This window comes from Petromyzon marinus, chromosome 15, assembly GCF_048934315.1.
Source record: "Petromyzon marinus isolate PM22_M1 ecotype Great Lakes invasive population chromosome 15, UKy_Petmar_22M1.pri1.0, whole genome shotgun sequence".
NCBI classification, from domain to species: domain Eukaryota; kingdom Metazoa; phylum Chordata; class Hyperoartia; order Petromyzontiformes; family Petromyzontidae; genus Petromyzon; species Petromyzon marinus.
In genome coordinates, this window is record NC_133681.1 from 2837728 (window position 1) to 2854356 (window position 16629).

Here is a 16629-nt window from a genome sequence, read left to right on the forward strand (position 1 = left end):
CATCCACAATTCCGGCATTTCGCTGTGGCCACGGGTTTCGTGCCCATTGTGGTCTACCAGCGACCCAGGAAAAACATATCCAGTGATGAATAACGCCTTGCTTACAGGACATACGATGTAGGATGCTCACCCGCATGCTGAACTGAAGATTGGTTGCGTTGGCAAAAGTGTGGAAAAGGAATATTGTACTTGCACTGTGTTTCATTTTGCATGCAACAATGCACATACGCTATATTTGAGATGTGCTGGCAAATGCAGTGTGCTCATTTTTACACTGTGCACCTTTCGATATTGACAATATGTTGCACATAGAACAATCGTTTGTGGCGGACGGCTGTGATGCAGCACTGTGGAGGCGAGGCCAACTCCCGCGCGAGACACGTTTTCATGCGCTGCTGCACGGTTACTCTGTGGGCAGCAGAGGGGAATGTAGCAACAGCTTTTGGAGACGTACTCTTTGGTTCTTTCGGTAAAGTCACGTAGGTAGAAAATAAAATTAATCACGACGTTTCGGGCGCTTGTGTTGCGCCCGAAACGTCGTGATTTATTTGATTTTCTACCTACGTGACTTTACCGAAAGAACCCAAGAGTATGGGTTCCTGCAGTCACGAAAGCTTCAAATCAAGATTAGAGACGTACTTAAACGCTCCCACATTTTTGCTCCCCACTTTCACCAGCCCGCACTGACCAGCTTGGATAAATAACCCCCAATGACTGACACGGCATGGGGAGGCATTTATACAGCGGTTACACTCTTCACAATTGCATACGAAATCGCAGATAACCTTGTTCATGTAGAACTCGGAGAGACAAGTATGTTTACGCTATGAAGAAGGATACTTTCAGGGAAGTGTTCATCACGAATTTTCAGAGGCGAGGCACTTTCGCCGATAAGACGTCGCCAGTGTTGAGCACCCCCAAACAATTTTAAACCATTGTGGGGTTTGACAGCAGCGCGATGCTGATGGGTGGAGTGTTTTCACATTCGTGAATTGTCAGGGGCCGTACTACAAGCCACCAGGGGGGTCCCTAGCGGCCCGCGGGCCTTGCGATTAAGAACGCTGCCTTTAGATTACTGTCTTATAAACACGGTTACTGTTGTAGTGTTGTAAGGACGAGCAGACTTCTTTAGGAGACACACTCTGTTTATTGTATTATTTCCTTATACAACGCTTAACACACAGAGGGATATTCGGTCCCCTCACCCGATACCCTAGGGAGGTACAGCCTCCGGACCTGGCGGGACTCACACGTCTACCGCTAACCTCCTTGATACCTAAGGAGGTACAGCCTCCGGACTTGGCGGGACTCACACGTCTACCGCTATCCTAGTCCTCCGGCTAGGACCTAGGGGAGGCTATCTGACCCACCGCTGGCCCGGTGGGTCCTGACCACTGGGTATGCCGAGCCTTAGCCCTTAGAAGGGCTGAAAGGCTGGTCCAGGGTCCTAGCTAGGCTTCAGCCCAGTCTTCTATCTTCGTGCAGGGAGAGAACTCCCCGAGGTCCGTTGGGTCACCGTATTATACCCCTTCGTGGCCAGGTAGAACCAATCATACATTCCCACGTGGAACCGTCTGATTGGTTCGCACCAAACCCTGGCCACGATCCGTTTCACCTCGACTGACCCCAACCGTTGTACCCAGGGGTAATGCTGCACTGCCCTGGTGGCAACGCAGGTTACGCAACAGCGCGTAGTTAACACCTCTACACTGTTATAGAGCTACCAGCAGAAATGATACAAGATGTGCATCTCAACGATGTCATGCACAATGACTTTTGAACAAAAGGAAACGATGATGATTTTTTTTGTCGGGACACAAATCTCGAGGAGTCCTTGCAGACGGACTGATCAAAATGATGACGCAGAGAGGTTAACGAGAACAGGATGCAGTGCTCTTGGGAAAGTGTGTTTGGTCATGCAAATCAAGGTAGATAGAAAATACAAACTTTAGTCATTGAAGGGTACCTGCCATCACGTGGATCAGAAACAACGACACCGAGTGAGTGAAGGAAGAACACACGGATCAGACAACCAATATCGCACACAATGGTGACATGCCTTTGACTGTGAAGACAAGCGAAGTGGGCTCGTGCAGGGCACACCAAGAAGAGATAATGATAATCGATCAACAACTCTGGGAATGGAACGACAACCACAGGAAGGGACGCGGCGGAGATGATGACCGATGGCCGCCGTGCGGATGGAGAGATGAGATCAGGTCACGTGCAGCAGCTGCAACCTCCGATTAGCACGGTCGGCTACGTACGGTGAGGAAGAAGTTCAACATACACACAATTAGATGTTAGTCAGATTAACACGTAGGCCTTCGCGACCAATATCATCCATAATACAGGGTTTTTTGGGGTTAGATCGCGTAAATATGCGTCGTTAAAGCCGCCACCACCCAACGCAGCCAATTAGTAAGGTTTGTCACGTAAACAGAACGTGCCAATTCGTTACTAGTACAGCACACCGGTGTGTTGGAGAGCCAAGCCACAACGAAACAGTAAGACTTCCCCACAAATCTGGCTGTCGCCTGATGGTGCTAGTTGTAATCACTGGTGAAACGTCATACTCAGATTGTAAATGTTGTGGCTTGGCTCTCCAACACACCCGGTGTGCTGTACTAGTGACGAATTGGCACGTTCTGTTTACGTGACAAACCCTTACTAGTTGGCTGTGTCGGGTGGTGGCGGGTTTAACGACACATTTAGATATTTACGTGATCTCACCCAAAAAAAACCCCTGTATTTTATGCAAATAGATGTTGGCATCCCAGGAACGTAGCAGTGATGGTGAGGACATGGGGAAACATGCATCCAGCAGTGGACAAATGGCTGGGAGTGCTTATTATGATGATTATTATGATGATGAATACATGCAGATGCTCGTTACTAGTGTACATTATAACCATGTTCTCGAAATGCTAGGAAGCCAATATTATGCTCGTCATCAGTGAACCAGGTAATGTGCTTCTCACTGAGTGTGACGCTAAAACCACCAAAAAGCAGTCGAAGCTCGCTACCGATTCACAATAATCATTATCGACAGCCATGATCGATCCACTGTTGGATGAAGACCTCTCAAAGCCGTCACCAACTCTCACAAATCCGTCGATGTAATATTCCACCGAGCACAAAACACGATGTGATTTCACAACTCCATCTCCTTGTTGCACGCTACCCTGGGCGAGTTTCATTACATTTTCTCTTATACTTGCTATCATTATTATAACAACAACAACAACAACAAAAACCCATACATTACAAGCCCAATGTGAATCTACTGCTGTGTTAACTTCCTGCGCAGTGTCAATCATCATCACGCTTTCTACTCGAGAGGTTAACGTCTACATTAATAACGTGTAAAACCCGCACCACATGGCAGAAACTTTTATTATTATTACTACCACAGTTTCATTTATCATGCGTATGTTCCGTATTGTAATCGAATTATATAGATGCACAGCGGTCTCCTATACATATACACCCATTGAAAGAAAAGTGCCAGACATAATCACACACATTTCCTGGAGAGCCTTCAATTAGTATCTTTAGCGGGGAAATGTATTGGGGTATTTGACGGATTGCTTTGTGTGACTCGAGCTCCCTTGGGATCCTTGATCCTTGGGATACAATGTCTGAGGCTCATAGAGCCAGACAAAATATACTTGGGCAATCTTGTGATTGGGTATTCATGCCAGAGGCTTACAGAGCCAGACTAAGGCACGTTTAGGCTTCTTATGATTAAAAGTAGGAATGCTCAATGCTCAAAGAGGCAGACTCATCTTCAATTTATGATCTATAGGTTTTAGTATGAATAATGCTTGAAGCTCGTTGAGAGCCAGATTGAGGCTCCTTGATTAGGGTTCAATGTTAATACACGAGGCTCATAGAGCCAGATTAAGGCTCATTGATTCGGGTTCAGTGTTAATGCCTGAGGCTGGTAGAGCCAGATTGAGGCTCCCTTATTCAGGTTCAATGTTAATACACGAGGCTCATAGAGCCAGATTAAGGTTCATTAATTCGGGTTCAGTGTTAATGCCTGAGGCTGGTAGAGCCAGATTGAGGCTCCCTTATTCAGGTTCAATGTTAATACACGAGGCTCATAGAGCCAGATTAAGGCTCATTAATTCGGGTTCAGTGTTAATGTCTGAGGCTGGTAGAGCCAGATTGAGGCTCCTTTATTCAGGTTCAATGTTAATACACGAGGCTCATAGAGCCAGATTAAGGCTCATTAATTCGGGTTCAAGTGTTAATGCCTGAGGCTCACAGAGCCAAACTAAGGTACGTGTAGGCTTCTCGTAAGCAATAGATGCCCGCGGCTAAAACAAGCGGACTTATGGGTCGTTTTTTGTTGTGTGTGTTACGATTCGTACGGCCCGGTGTGAACGCGCGGGATTCGCGACAGCTCAGCTAAATGCCCCTTGATGCCGGTTCAATGTTAACGCGCGCTGCGGCATACGACGACGAGAGAGAGAGCGAGCGAGAGATACATGCGGCGGTACATGCAGACTTCAAAGGGCGGTTACGTCATTGCTTCAGGCTCCATGCAGGGTGTGCATGCGGGTGACGTGGTTCGTGGATGCCCAGTCCTGCTGAGTGAGCACAAAGCCCAGTCGTGACATCACAGCCACCCAGAACTTCAACCCAGCGGTGCTAGGGGGTTTTAGGGCATCAGCATCAGCGGCATCAGCAGCAGCAAGGGGCAAGCAACGGGAGCAGGAGGATGCGCATTTGCCCATCCAGTGTCTTCCTCCGTACAAGTGCTCTTTGCGCCTTCTCAGCAGCAGCAGCGGCGGCGGCATCCGTTTTGCGCAGCGGAACAGACGTACGCGTACAGGCAGGCGTGTGTCGGGACGTCCTCTGAATGAACACTTCGCCTCCGGTGGCAATACGCTGCTGCTGCTGCTCTGCGCTTTTTGTTAGCGTTTGTGTTGCGAGAGCAAAGTCTCACACACACAGTCACACACACACACACAGACACACACACACAGTCACACACACACAGTTACACACACACACACTCTACCCGCTCTGCATCCCCATCGCATTGCACTGCGTGCAGCGTGCCTCTCCTGCGCTCGTGCAGAGACGAGTCGCTCACAGTAGTGGGCATCAGCAGCAGCAGTAGCCACACACACACACTCAGAACCCAACAACAACAACAAGCTTCGCATCGTCATCATCATCTATCTATGCGTCTGCGTGACCATGCCTTGCCGAGCCGCTCAGCAGCAGCAGCAGCGGCGGCAGGAAGAAGAGGCGGACGATAACAAGGAGCGGATGAAGTCCAAGAGCCTTCCCGACCTCAATGGCGTGGCCGGGGGTGTCCATCGCGTGGCGGCTGACCCGGAGTCGAACAAGAGTGGTGGTGGGACCGTGGTGGCCGGCCATCATCACGGCGGTGCGACGGACCTGGCGTGCACCTGGCAGGCAGTGGTCCTGCGGGTCAGGAGGTACATCAGCACGAAACAGTTCGCCGACTCGCGCTGTTTCCTCCTCTGCATCTGCATCCTGACCTTCATCCAGGCGCTCATGGTGTCCGGCTACCTGAGCAGCGTCATCACCACCATGGAGAAGCGCTACAATCTCAAGAGCTCCGAGTCGGGCCTCCTGGTCAGCTGCTTTGACATCGGCAGCCTCTTGGTGGTGGTGGCCGTCAGCTACTACGGCGGCCGGGGTCACCGGCCACGCTGGCTGGCCGTCGGCGGAGCCCTCATTGCCCTCGGAGCGGTCATCTTCACGATGCCCCACTTCCTGTCGCCGCCTTACCACGAAAACTACGCCGCGCGCTTCCAGGAGCTCGAGGCCGAGCGACGGGACAGCGACAAAGTTCTGTGCGGCTCCGCCAGCAACGCCATCGCCAACGCGAGCTCTCTGTCCCCGGGCGAGTCCAAGGCGGCGAAGCCCTGCGACAGGAACACCGGGGGAGGCAGCCACGGGATTTACCTGGCGCTGTTCATGAGCGCCCAGATCCTGGTGGGCATGGGCTCCACTCCCATCTACATCCTGGGGCCCACCTACCTGGATGACAACGTGAAGGAGGAGAACGCCTCGCTCTATCTAGGTGAGTCGTATGGGGGCGGGGCGGGGGGGACGCTTTCTGATCGCGGTTTGGGCCTACCCGCCTGCCATGCGGCATGTTGGTTGGTTTCGTTGTAAAACCTCAGCGTGCTAAAAGACTGCACGGTTGTCAGTATGCGGGCGTGGGGAAAATTCCATTGTGGTACCGCTGCACTCTGGTACGACGTCTATGCCTCCCCCCACCACCGCCGCCTTCACCAACGCGCTGTTCAGCGTGCTGAAGTGTGGTCACGTGACATGGTAAGCGGAGGGGGCTGCATGGCTATGCATTCTTAAATCAAACTGTGCAGAGCTTTTATTGTTACCCCCCCCCCCGCCGCGCCCGAATGCTGATTTCCCACGGTACTCTGGTGGCGTCACAACAAGCCAAACACGAATGAATGGAAATGTCAAAACATCCTAAATGCAGGACCATCCTGAAAACAAGTATAAGTGAATGGCCACTATACATTGACATACACATTACCTCGATGATAATATGGGTTCCCATATCGTTTGATGTGTTTTGAGGTGTTATTTAAACTGTATACTGTACATAGCTGGACACTTACAGTAAATTAACCCGTTGGTGAGCTCTCTTCTGCAACTAAATGGATTAATTTACAAAATGAATGAATAGGCACCTGCCAAGTCAGACACAGAAGATGAATACACTACTGAGATTAATTTAGCTATTCATTATAAAATCTAGTTGATATTGTAATTGTGGCAGTTTTTACACACCGCTTGACTTCATGACCTTAATGCAATTCATGTTTGCTTTTCATCTTGGAAGAAATATCAGGCAAAGCTGCTAATTATTGACATTTACAACAAACACTATAAAAATGTGTTCAAGTCATTTCTCAGGTACAACAGGAACAGCCAGGCTGACTGAACGGCGAATGTCTATCGTTTTACCCTTTTGACAGCGAGCGATGAAATTGGCATCTATATGATTAAGCATAAATGAATTGCTGACATAGATTAAACAATTTGTACACAGTGTGAATAGCCTTACATTGTTTTCCTGCATTACCATCCAATATTTCCAAATTTGAAGAAAAAAATAACTCAATTGGAATGTACAGTTTTCAGTTTCATTCACTTGGTATAGCCCTGTGAGCCATTCGGCTCTTGAATGGGGTGCAAACGCAACAACCAAAAACATGAACAAGAAAACATCTTAAAGTGACTAGGGCAACAGAAAAAATCCAGTCAAAAAACAGCAAAGTCTTCCAGAAAAAGCACCGAATATCAATGCTGTGTGCAAAAATCCCAGTGGGATGCAAGTCTAACAATAACAACCATAAGAAAATTTAGATTACAGTTATCAGTCTCTCTGTACTACAACAAACAAAGATGGCTAAACCAAAACGTTTAAAAAATCACCAAAATCAAGCTATAAAAAACAATGTAACAATGATCACGGAACAATCATTGCATCCACCCCTCCTCCTACTGCGAAAACTTGGCAGGACCCTGCTGAAAAAGAGACACGAGACTCAGCGAGGCTTTCCTTGGTAAAAAAAAGCAAAATAATGATCATCATGAAGAAGAAGAAGTTAGGAATCTGCTTAATTCAGGGCCTCGTTTGTCGTGTACCGAAGCTCATCGGACCGTGTATTGTCACAACTGTCACAAGTACACTTCGGATCAGAGTAGTAACGCTGCACAACACTAACCGAGTATTGAACAACAATGAGGGCGTTCCAAAAGACGGAGAGCGCATGTGCTGATGCAGTCACTGATATGATGGACAAGTACAATTAACTCAGGGTCACCATAATGATTGAAACAATCAATTTTAATTAACTAATTGCTTGATTACTGTAGTGATAGTGCCATTGTCTTTTTTAAAGTTGCAGACATTAACACGTGACCTCATATTTTTTCCATCATATTTACCTCTCTAAGTTTTGTTAGACCATTTGTTGAGTTTGAGAATACGTTTAATTGCTAATGTGTCACATCACTTTGAATTGCAGTCTATTGATGTTCAGTTTTAGAGCATGCCACGCAACCAACACAAACACTACGTATGTCACCAGCAGATATTGCAAGAGAAAATGTAATGTGATTTACCTCTAATTAATTGCTATCAATAAAAAAATGACCACAAAGGTCGCCAACCAAAGGCTTGACAAATGCAATGTGGCAAATTTTGGCTCAAATACTCTGCTTGAAAATGCTGAATATGTGCCGCTGAATAATTGTGCATCATCCAGATCATTTCAATGATCGATTTTAGTGTATTCATAACTTTAGTTTTGTCCTTATTTTATGAAGAAAAAAAGATGTTCATGTATAATCATTAATTACCTGGCCTACAGCACTTGAAATGCTGTATGTGGCAAGTGATTCATGAGCTCTCATTTATTTCCGTCATGTGATCCCTGAAGATGTTTTTAAAGTAAAGTTGCATTTAGTCTTGAGGTACCTGTCAACTTCTGCATGTGAATGGAAACCCATTCTGTGTCGAGTGCCGCCTGAAGAGAGTCATCAAGTGCCTTTGTGGTCATAAACAGGACTGCTTAAGTTCACATATGCCTCTAATGGTCACTTGAAATGCCCATCAGCATGCAAAATCTGATCATTAATAATTTCTCGGTTTACCTATTTAATGTTTAAACACATTCCTGCGGAGGGAGCTGGGAGGAACGTTGGGTTGCTCGGTCAATGGCCAGGGTCAACGGCGGCACCACGTGGTGTATTCCACAAATATGCCCGACTGTGAGGGCGGGCACAAGCCGGCGTGAGTAGGTTAAACGTTGAGTTTTATAAGGGCACCACGGGGTGACCAGCCCCTCCCAACCCAGCCCCACCCCTCCCACCCCCCACCCAGCCCCACCCTCCCCACCCAGCCCCTCCCCACCCTCCCCACCCAGCCCCTCCCCACCCAGCCCCTCCCCACCCTCCCCTCCCCACCCAGCCCCTCCCTCTCCACCCAGCCCCTCTCCACCCTCCCCTCTCCACCCAGCCCCACCCCTCCAATTTTTGGATGCACGACGGACGGACACAATAATCCTCTGTGGGCTGGTGTAACCAGGAGGTTCCTACCAGTATCAGTGTATATCACCTGCTATGACGTATGGGTCAGAAATAGGGAAATTTCCAGAGTGGAACAAAATCTGATAATGTCCCACAAAGGATGGAGTGGTGCACGCTTGGAATTATACTGAGGGACACAAAGAGGAAAAGTGCAGGACACGTTGCTGCGGTGGCGAGATGTTATCTCCCTCGCCTGGTATACAGGAGGTCGTGGGTTCGATCCAAACCCAGACGCCTGCTGTATATTTGGAGTTTGGATGTCTCTCTCACCGTGGTCGTGTGGATTTTTTCTCCGGGTCCTCCGGTTTTTTCTTCCACATTTAGAATCAACATCATGTGTTTAAAGTATTCGACTGTTATAGATTTCCACGTGATAAGCCGCTTCGTTGACCTATCATTTGTGGCCAGGTGGCTTCTGAAAAAGAGCTGAATAGCTCAGTGGGCAATACCTGGTAAAATAAAATTTAACAAAAATGTGTTCAATTGTTTTTTTTTGCTGGAAAGGGATGATGACCAGTGGCCGAGACTAACGACAGAGTGTCAGCTCAAGGAGGTAAAACACGCCGTGGAGACGGAGTGATGAAATCATCTCGTGTGCAAGTTAATGACGATTTGTCGAAGCGTAAGACTTTGAAAGATGGAGATGGCTTGGGAACGCCATCATCCAGCAGTGGATACATTACGTCTCAAGATGATGATGGCGGTGGTGACAATAATTATTGCTAAATACCACCTATAAATGCCCATGCTTTAGTTTATCACAATACTGCATCATCCTCTATCTCTTTAGCCTCTCCTCAAACAGTTTCGTCATCGTTGTGACATCATCATTGCTGCATAATTCCCACCGCCTTGTAACTGTTTTGCATAAAATACAATGACTTTATACAGCATTCACAAGTCAAAATTAGATCATAATTTCTCAGCCAATTGAAGCGAATTAATGTATGTATGGATGGCTAGATTGGCAGACTAATTATGATTTTCACATCGCAAACCACTGTAATAAGATATTTAATATATTTGTCTCAACACCTTTTCAGCAATTTGATCAGGCCATTACGTATTGACTTATGAAATAATTAAATAAATACATAAACATTTTTTTTGACATTGCAATTGTCAAAAATGCAAACATGGCGCAATACATTTTTGTAATGCTCAAATGTATTTGTAGCGGCCTTTATAGAGCACCGTATTGTCCCGCTAATTATATAATAAGCGAAGAGCGGAGTTGCTGCAGAATGCCGGCATATTGACTGCCACTGGCGTTAGAGGGGAAGGTCATTTTAAGGGCAGAGGTGGCACAACTGTGTGCAGTGCAGTACGTTATTGCCGATGCAGCATCCAACAACGCACGTGTGAAATACGGGACGCATTTTTTTTGCTGAATTACACTAAACAGTCAAAAGGTTATGTGGGGGTGGGGGGGGGGATTAGGAGAGCGAGGAAATTTTAATTTTGCATTCTGAAAAAAAATCCCCGTCGCATTCACACTCCGGCCACAATGGCCGTGTATTTCTCAAGCGCAGCAGTTTCCTTTCGCTGCTCTCGTTCTATCGTTCTCTGTCAGCAATGACCGGCTGACCCCCACCCCCCCTCCACCATCCTCCCCGATCCCCCGATCCCAAAGCACTGGCTGCAGTGGCAGTAGCTGCTTACGGCCTCGGGGATTGGAGGGGGGGGGGGTGAAGTCTGCGGCAATGAAAGGGAAAAGTCCTTGAGATTTGGCAGTGATTTTCTCCCAGATCAATTAGTGCACACGTCGCTGACCTCTGCAGAAGTACACACGAGTCCTGGGGGGGAGGGGGGGGCACAAATCACTGCGGAGAGATACACGGAGGATGGAAATTCAGCGATGCAAGGCAGTGCACGATGCTTCCCTCCTTCCCTTCCTCCTCGCTGTCGCTGTCCATTTTTCAGGCCGACGCGGATCCCCATGGGAGGTCGTGTTCTTTTTTTTTTCGCTTGGCCGGAGACTGAACACGGTCAATATCGTGCACAATAACAGTCAACGCCCATACGGTCAAGTTGGCAGGCAAAGGAAGATAATTTGTGGGCTTTGAATGTGAAATAATGTTTCGCTTTTATGATGGTTAAAGTTCATCTTCAAGATTATTTCGTTTAACCTGGTGAGAACTTAAGACACCAGGAGGAGTCTCATTCTTAAGAGAGGCCTAGGCCACGAGAATAACAAAACTATTCTTGGCCAAAATTACAAAATTGTTGCAACAATGCATCACTTCATCGATTTGAATTGATTCTAATGGTCACAATGCACACATTGAATCGTGCATGTAACAATTCATTATTTAAGATTCGTTTACTTTTAAAGTAATCGGTCTACATGAGCCATTGCTACCACTGGAGGCTGCCATGTTCACAACGGTATTGAAATGCGTAATAGTGCATTTGTTTTTTTATCGAATTACGGCACGAAATCACGAGAAAAGTCATTGAATTGCAATGGCATCCAATTCTTTGCACGGCAAAATTGTAAAAAGTAGCATTGCAGCATTGCTTTTTTGGTTTGTTTTGCTGAATGTTGCCACGAAAAAAGAAGTACTTTTTTACTCCATTATACGCGAACTCAGAGATTTCGATTTAAAGCTTGCGTGACTGCAGGGATTCATATTCTTGGTTCTTTCGGTAAAGTCACGTAGAAGGGAAACAATATGAATGAAGCATGATAAAATAAAATTTTCACGACGTTTCGGCCACAACGCAAGCAGCCGTCCTCAGGTGAAGAAACAGAACTGTCGGAAAGACAGCGTCCTAATGAACACCGCTAAGCTTGGCAGAGGACGGCTGCTTGCGTTGTGGCCGAAACGTCGTGAGAATTTTATAATGTTTTATTTTTATTATTTCCATTCTACGTGACTTTACCGAAAGAACCAAGAATATTAAATCAGAGATGCCGCCATGGTGGCATGGCTAGCGCACCGAACTCGCAATCCACAAGTCATCGGTTCGTAGACCCTGACGTGGCAGGTAAAAAGAGTGGCATGTTTCTTATATACCTCCGCTTCCTCCGTCCATCCAGCAGTATGCATTGGTACACTAAGGCGAGTCCCTCGGCAGGGTAAAGTGCGGTACACCCACCTCTTCCACAACGTCTGGGGAGCAATAAAGTGTAGACCAAATACACTCTAGACTGCAGGGGTGGGGAACGTCCGGCCCGCGGGCCGTATGAGGCACCGCGGAATCATTTTGGTCTCTGGCACTGCCAAGGCAACCGCAGGCGGGACTCGAAATTCAATAAATCTAGGAGGAGCAAAACCTGGAAAAGCAGTTGCGAGTAGCGACATCGTCAATACGAGCTAACATCATCACACGCCTCATCAAAGAGAAGCAGTTCCAGCCATCGCATTAAGGGGTGAGTTTATTAAATGTTTGACCAAATATAACAGGCGAATTTTTAAGTTGATAATTTTGTATGGCCCGCGAATCATGTTATATACATATCAAAATGGCCCATGGCAGAAAAAAGGTTCCCCACCCTTGGTTTATAGGGGATCTCTAGAGGGGATCTCTAGAGGGGATCTCTAGAGAGGATCTCTAGAGTGGATCTCTAGAGGGGATCTCTAGAGGGGATCTCTAGAGGGGTTCTCTAGAGGGGTTCTCTAGAGGGGATCTCTAGAGGGGATCTCTAGAGGGGTTCTCTAGAGGGGATCTCTAGAGTGGATCTCTAGAGGGGATCTCTAGAGGGGATCTCTAGAGTGGATCTCTATAGGGGATCTCTATAGGGGATCTCTAGAGGGGATCTCTAGAGGGGATCTCTAGAGGGGTTCTCTAGAGGGGTTCTATAGAGGGGATCTCTAGAGGGGATCTCTAGAGGGGATCTCTAGAGGGGTTCTCTAGAGGGGATCTCTAGAGGGGATCTCTAGAGGGGATCTCTAGAGGGGATCTCTAGAGGGGTTCTCTAGAGGGGTTCTCTAGAGGGGATCTCTAGAGGGGTTCTCTAGAGGGGTTCTCTGGAGGGGATCTCTAGAGGGGATCTCTAGAGGAGATCTCTAGAGGGGATCTCTAGAGGGGATCTCTAGAGGGGATCTCTAGAGGGGATCTCTAGAGAGGATCTCTAGAGTGGATCTCTAGAGGGGATCTCTAGAGGGGTTCTCTAGAGGGGTTCTCTAGAGGGGTTCTCTAGAGGGGATCTCTAGAGGGGTTCTCTAGAGGGGTTCTCTGGAGGGGATCTCTAGAGGGGATCTCTAGAGGGGATCTCTAGAGGGGATCTCTAGAGGGGTTCTCTAGAGGGGATCTCTAGAGGGGTTCTCTAGAGGGGTTCTATAGAGGGGATCTCTAGAGGGGATCTCTAGAGGGACTCTCTAGAGGGGATATCTAGAGGGGATATCTAGAGGGGATCTCTAGAGGGGATCTCTAGAGAGGATCTCTAGAGGGGATCTCTAGAGGGGATCTCTAGAGGGGTTCTCTAGAGGGGATCTCTAGAGGGGATCTCTAGAGGGGATCTCTAGAGGGGATCTCTAGAGGGGATCTCTAGAGGGGATCTCTAGAGGGGTTCTCTAGAGGGGTTCTCTAGAGGGGATCTCTAGAGGGGATCTCTAGAGGGACTCTCTAGAGGGGATATCTAGAGGGGATATCTAGAGGGGATCTCTAGAGGGGATCTCTAGAGGGGATCTCTAGAGGGGATCTCTAGAGGGGTTCTCTAGAGGGGATCTCTATAGGGGATCTCTATAGGGGATCTCTAGAGGGGATCTCTAGAGGGGATCTCTGGAGGGGATCTCTAGAGGGGTTCTCTAGAGGGGATCTCTAGAGGGGTTCTCTGGAGGGGATCTCTAGAGGGGATCTCTAGAGGGGATCTCTAGAAGGGCTCTCTAGAGGGGATCTCTAGAGGGGTTCTCTAGAGGGGATCTCTAGAGGGGATCTCTAGAGGGGATCTCTAGAGGGGATCTCTAGAGGGGCTGCACTATACCTTTTTACATAATTAATTATTTGTTGTGAAAAACTCAACTCAGTATTAAATGTGCAAAACATTCCTAACCTTTTCCCAAAATATAGGTGAAATTAATATTATTTAATGCGTGCATTCCATTTTACAAATGATTATATAGTTATCAGGCATCGGTTAATAATAATAATGATAGTCATGGCAAATGTCTTGGTGACAGACTTTGTTCGACATTTGCTATCGGCTCATCATTTGGACGCATTTAAACCAGCAACAAATAATTTCAACGGTCCTGAACCACAATCTTAATGACGGCGTCTGCTCCGAAGAAAGGGCCTTTGCTTGAAACGTCGGCCGAGTGTATGTGTTTCTGTTCGAAAGGCAGTGCTGTCGACATATGCAATGAGATGTTTTTTTTCTTGGCTCGTAACTGGACAACAGCTGGTGGTCGCTGTGTATTTCACGTTGTTACACACGCAAAAAAAAGCATTGACCAAGCAGACGATGGCATAAGAATCATAAAGCACCTCATAATATTCGTCAGTGTGACGGATCACGATACTGCCTCTAAGTAGTTGCTTGCACTTGGTGGCAAGAACAAATTTCTATCACTGCTTAAAAGGCGGGGTGGGGTGGGCGGAGGGGGGGGGTGTGCGTTGTGCCAGCGTCGCACTTGACGTAAAATTAGAAACCCTTCAGTCTCACCAAGAGATCAATGGGCCCATTCTGCTGCAACAATGCCTCATTGATCGATGGGCACGTTTTCACGTTGGGGGCCGTGAGATGGATAGCGCGATCATCAACACAGTAGATGTATTCCTCCCTTGACCAGCGAGCCCCAGAATATGAATTCATGTCGTAAGTTCTAATCTAAAATGATATATACACACACGCAACTAACAGAGACTCAACACGGTTGTCAATAATGTTGCCCTATCGAGAAGGACCATTTTGCCTAAACGTCACGTATTTTATGTTTATTTCTCTTATGGGAAGTGTTATTGATGAATGCGTTGTGCTGTTTGTCTTTTGCGGTTCAACTGCCAGTGCGGTATCACGATTTTTTGTGCATTGTTTTGCATTGGCGTTCGATTGTTTTTAAATAGGGCCTTGAAAGTCAATTTGTTTATTCCAAGTATGAAAAAAATAAGAAAAGCTTTTACCCTTTAGGGGCCGTCCATAAATGACGTCACGCGATTTTGGACGATTTTTGACCCCCCCCCCTAGTCACACGGCGTCACAAAAAGTCAGACCACCCTCAAATATGACGTCACAAAGCTCTGCTCCCCCCCCCCAAAAAAAATAAAACATGCTTCATATCGCTTTAAACTATTGTCATTGTGGTGAGTATTTAATGTGGCGATGCACTCTGATGTTGTAGGAGGACACATTTATTAAAAAGTCTATTTAATCAAGTAGAACGTGTTGTCTATATTTATTTAAAGTTGCGCAATTTGATGTGACGTCACATTTTTCAACCCCCCCCCCCCCGTCGTCACACATCGTCACAAATGTCTCACCCTCCCCCCGCTCCCCCCCTAGGTGTGTGACGTCATTTATGGACGGCCGCTTATGGCAATAAAACAGCTGTTAAGATGTTCAAACACCATGTCTGCATTAACCACACGTACTTGTGGTGAACACGTCTCACCAGTGTTAGGGCAGAGAACGCCAAAAGGCGAACAGAGAACATAACAACCACATTACAAGTGGTTGTTATGATATTGCAGTTGTTAAAACAAATCCTTAATTATCATGTAATGATTAAAATAGAGACTTCCGCTCATGCATCGAATTGCACGTGTGTGAAATGATTGTTTCGTGCAAATTGTATGCAGAAAGTATACGTTCACTCAGTATATGTGGCCAGACTTCTCAGAAGCTAAGCAGGTTTGGAACTAGAGAATAATTTTGGGTGGGTGATGTCCGTGCTTAAAAGACAGGTTAAATCGGTGCTGTGGACAGCAGAGGGCAGTGCATAAACATCCATGAATGTTCTGTGCCCTCCCTACCTTCACGAACCTGCATTGACCAGATAAAGTATGATCAAATAATCCTCAAAGCCTACAAGCTGCACTGAGGCCCTTAACCAGCAGTGGATTGAGACAGACAGACAAGGCCACGCATGTGCCATGTCGGTACATTTGCGCTTGTCCAATTGAAGGCTTCCCATTTTAACGATATTAATGCTTGCAAAAAACCCCGTAAAAGGCCTATGTAGGTGTATGCTCATATGCACATGACTTGCCAATGTCACGTTGAGGCTAATGGAATGAAGTAACCAAACAAACGCACGAACAAGACGGACCTCGAATCGATGCCCCCGGGTTGTGACGAGTCATCGAATCGCCGGGGTTTGTGTGGCTGAATTCTTACGTGCCCAATCTTTGAAAAAAAAATGTAATTTAAAGTTTAACTATTTTTCAATGGCAGATTATTTCTATGCCTTTTTCGCATTCAGCAGTGCCTCAATGTGACGTGGCATGTGGCAAAAGCGTACTTGTGGGCGAGACGGTGTCATGCGAATTTGGCATCGTTTTCTGATCCATATCTTGTTTTATTTCATTGCCACGTTTAGCTGCGGGGCAGTGGTCGCTGGGATGAAT

The 16629-nt window shown here is 47.0% G+C and overlaps 1 protein-coding gene across 1 annotated transcript in view; it reads left to right on the forward strand.

Moving 5' to 3' along the window:
- Positions 1-4031: 4031 nt before the first annotated feature.
- Positions 4032-16629, forward strand: part of LOC116942580 (solute carrier organic anion transporter family member 5A1-like) — a 45223-nt gene continuing 32625 nt past the window's right edge. Inside the window, exon 1 of the mRNA XM_032954657.2 lies at positions 4032-6070. Within this exon, the coding sequence (XP_032810548.2) occupies positions 5215-6070 (856 nt within the window). The 5' untranslated portion in view covers positions 4032-5214. The remainder of the gene's footprint in view (positions 6071-16629) is intronic.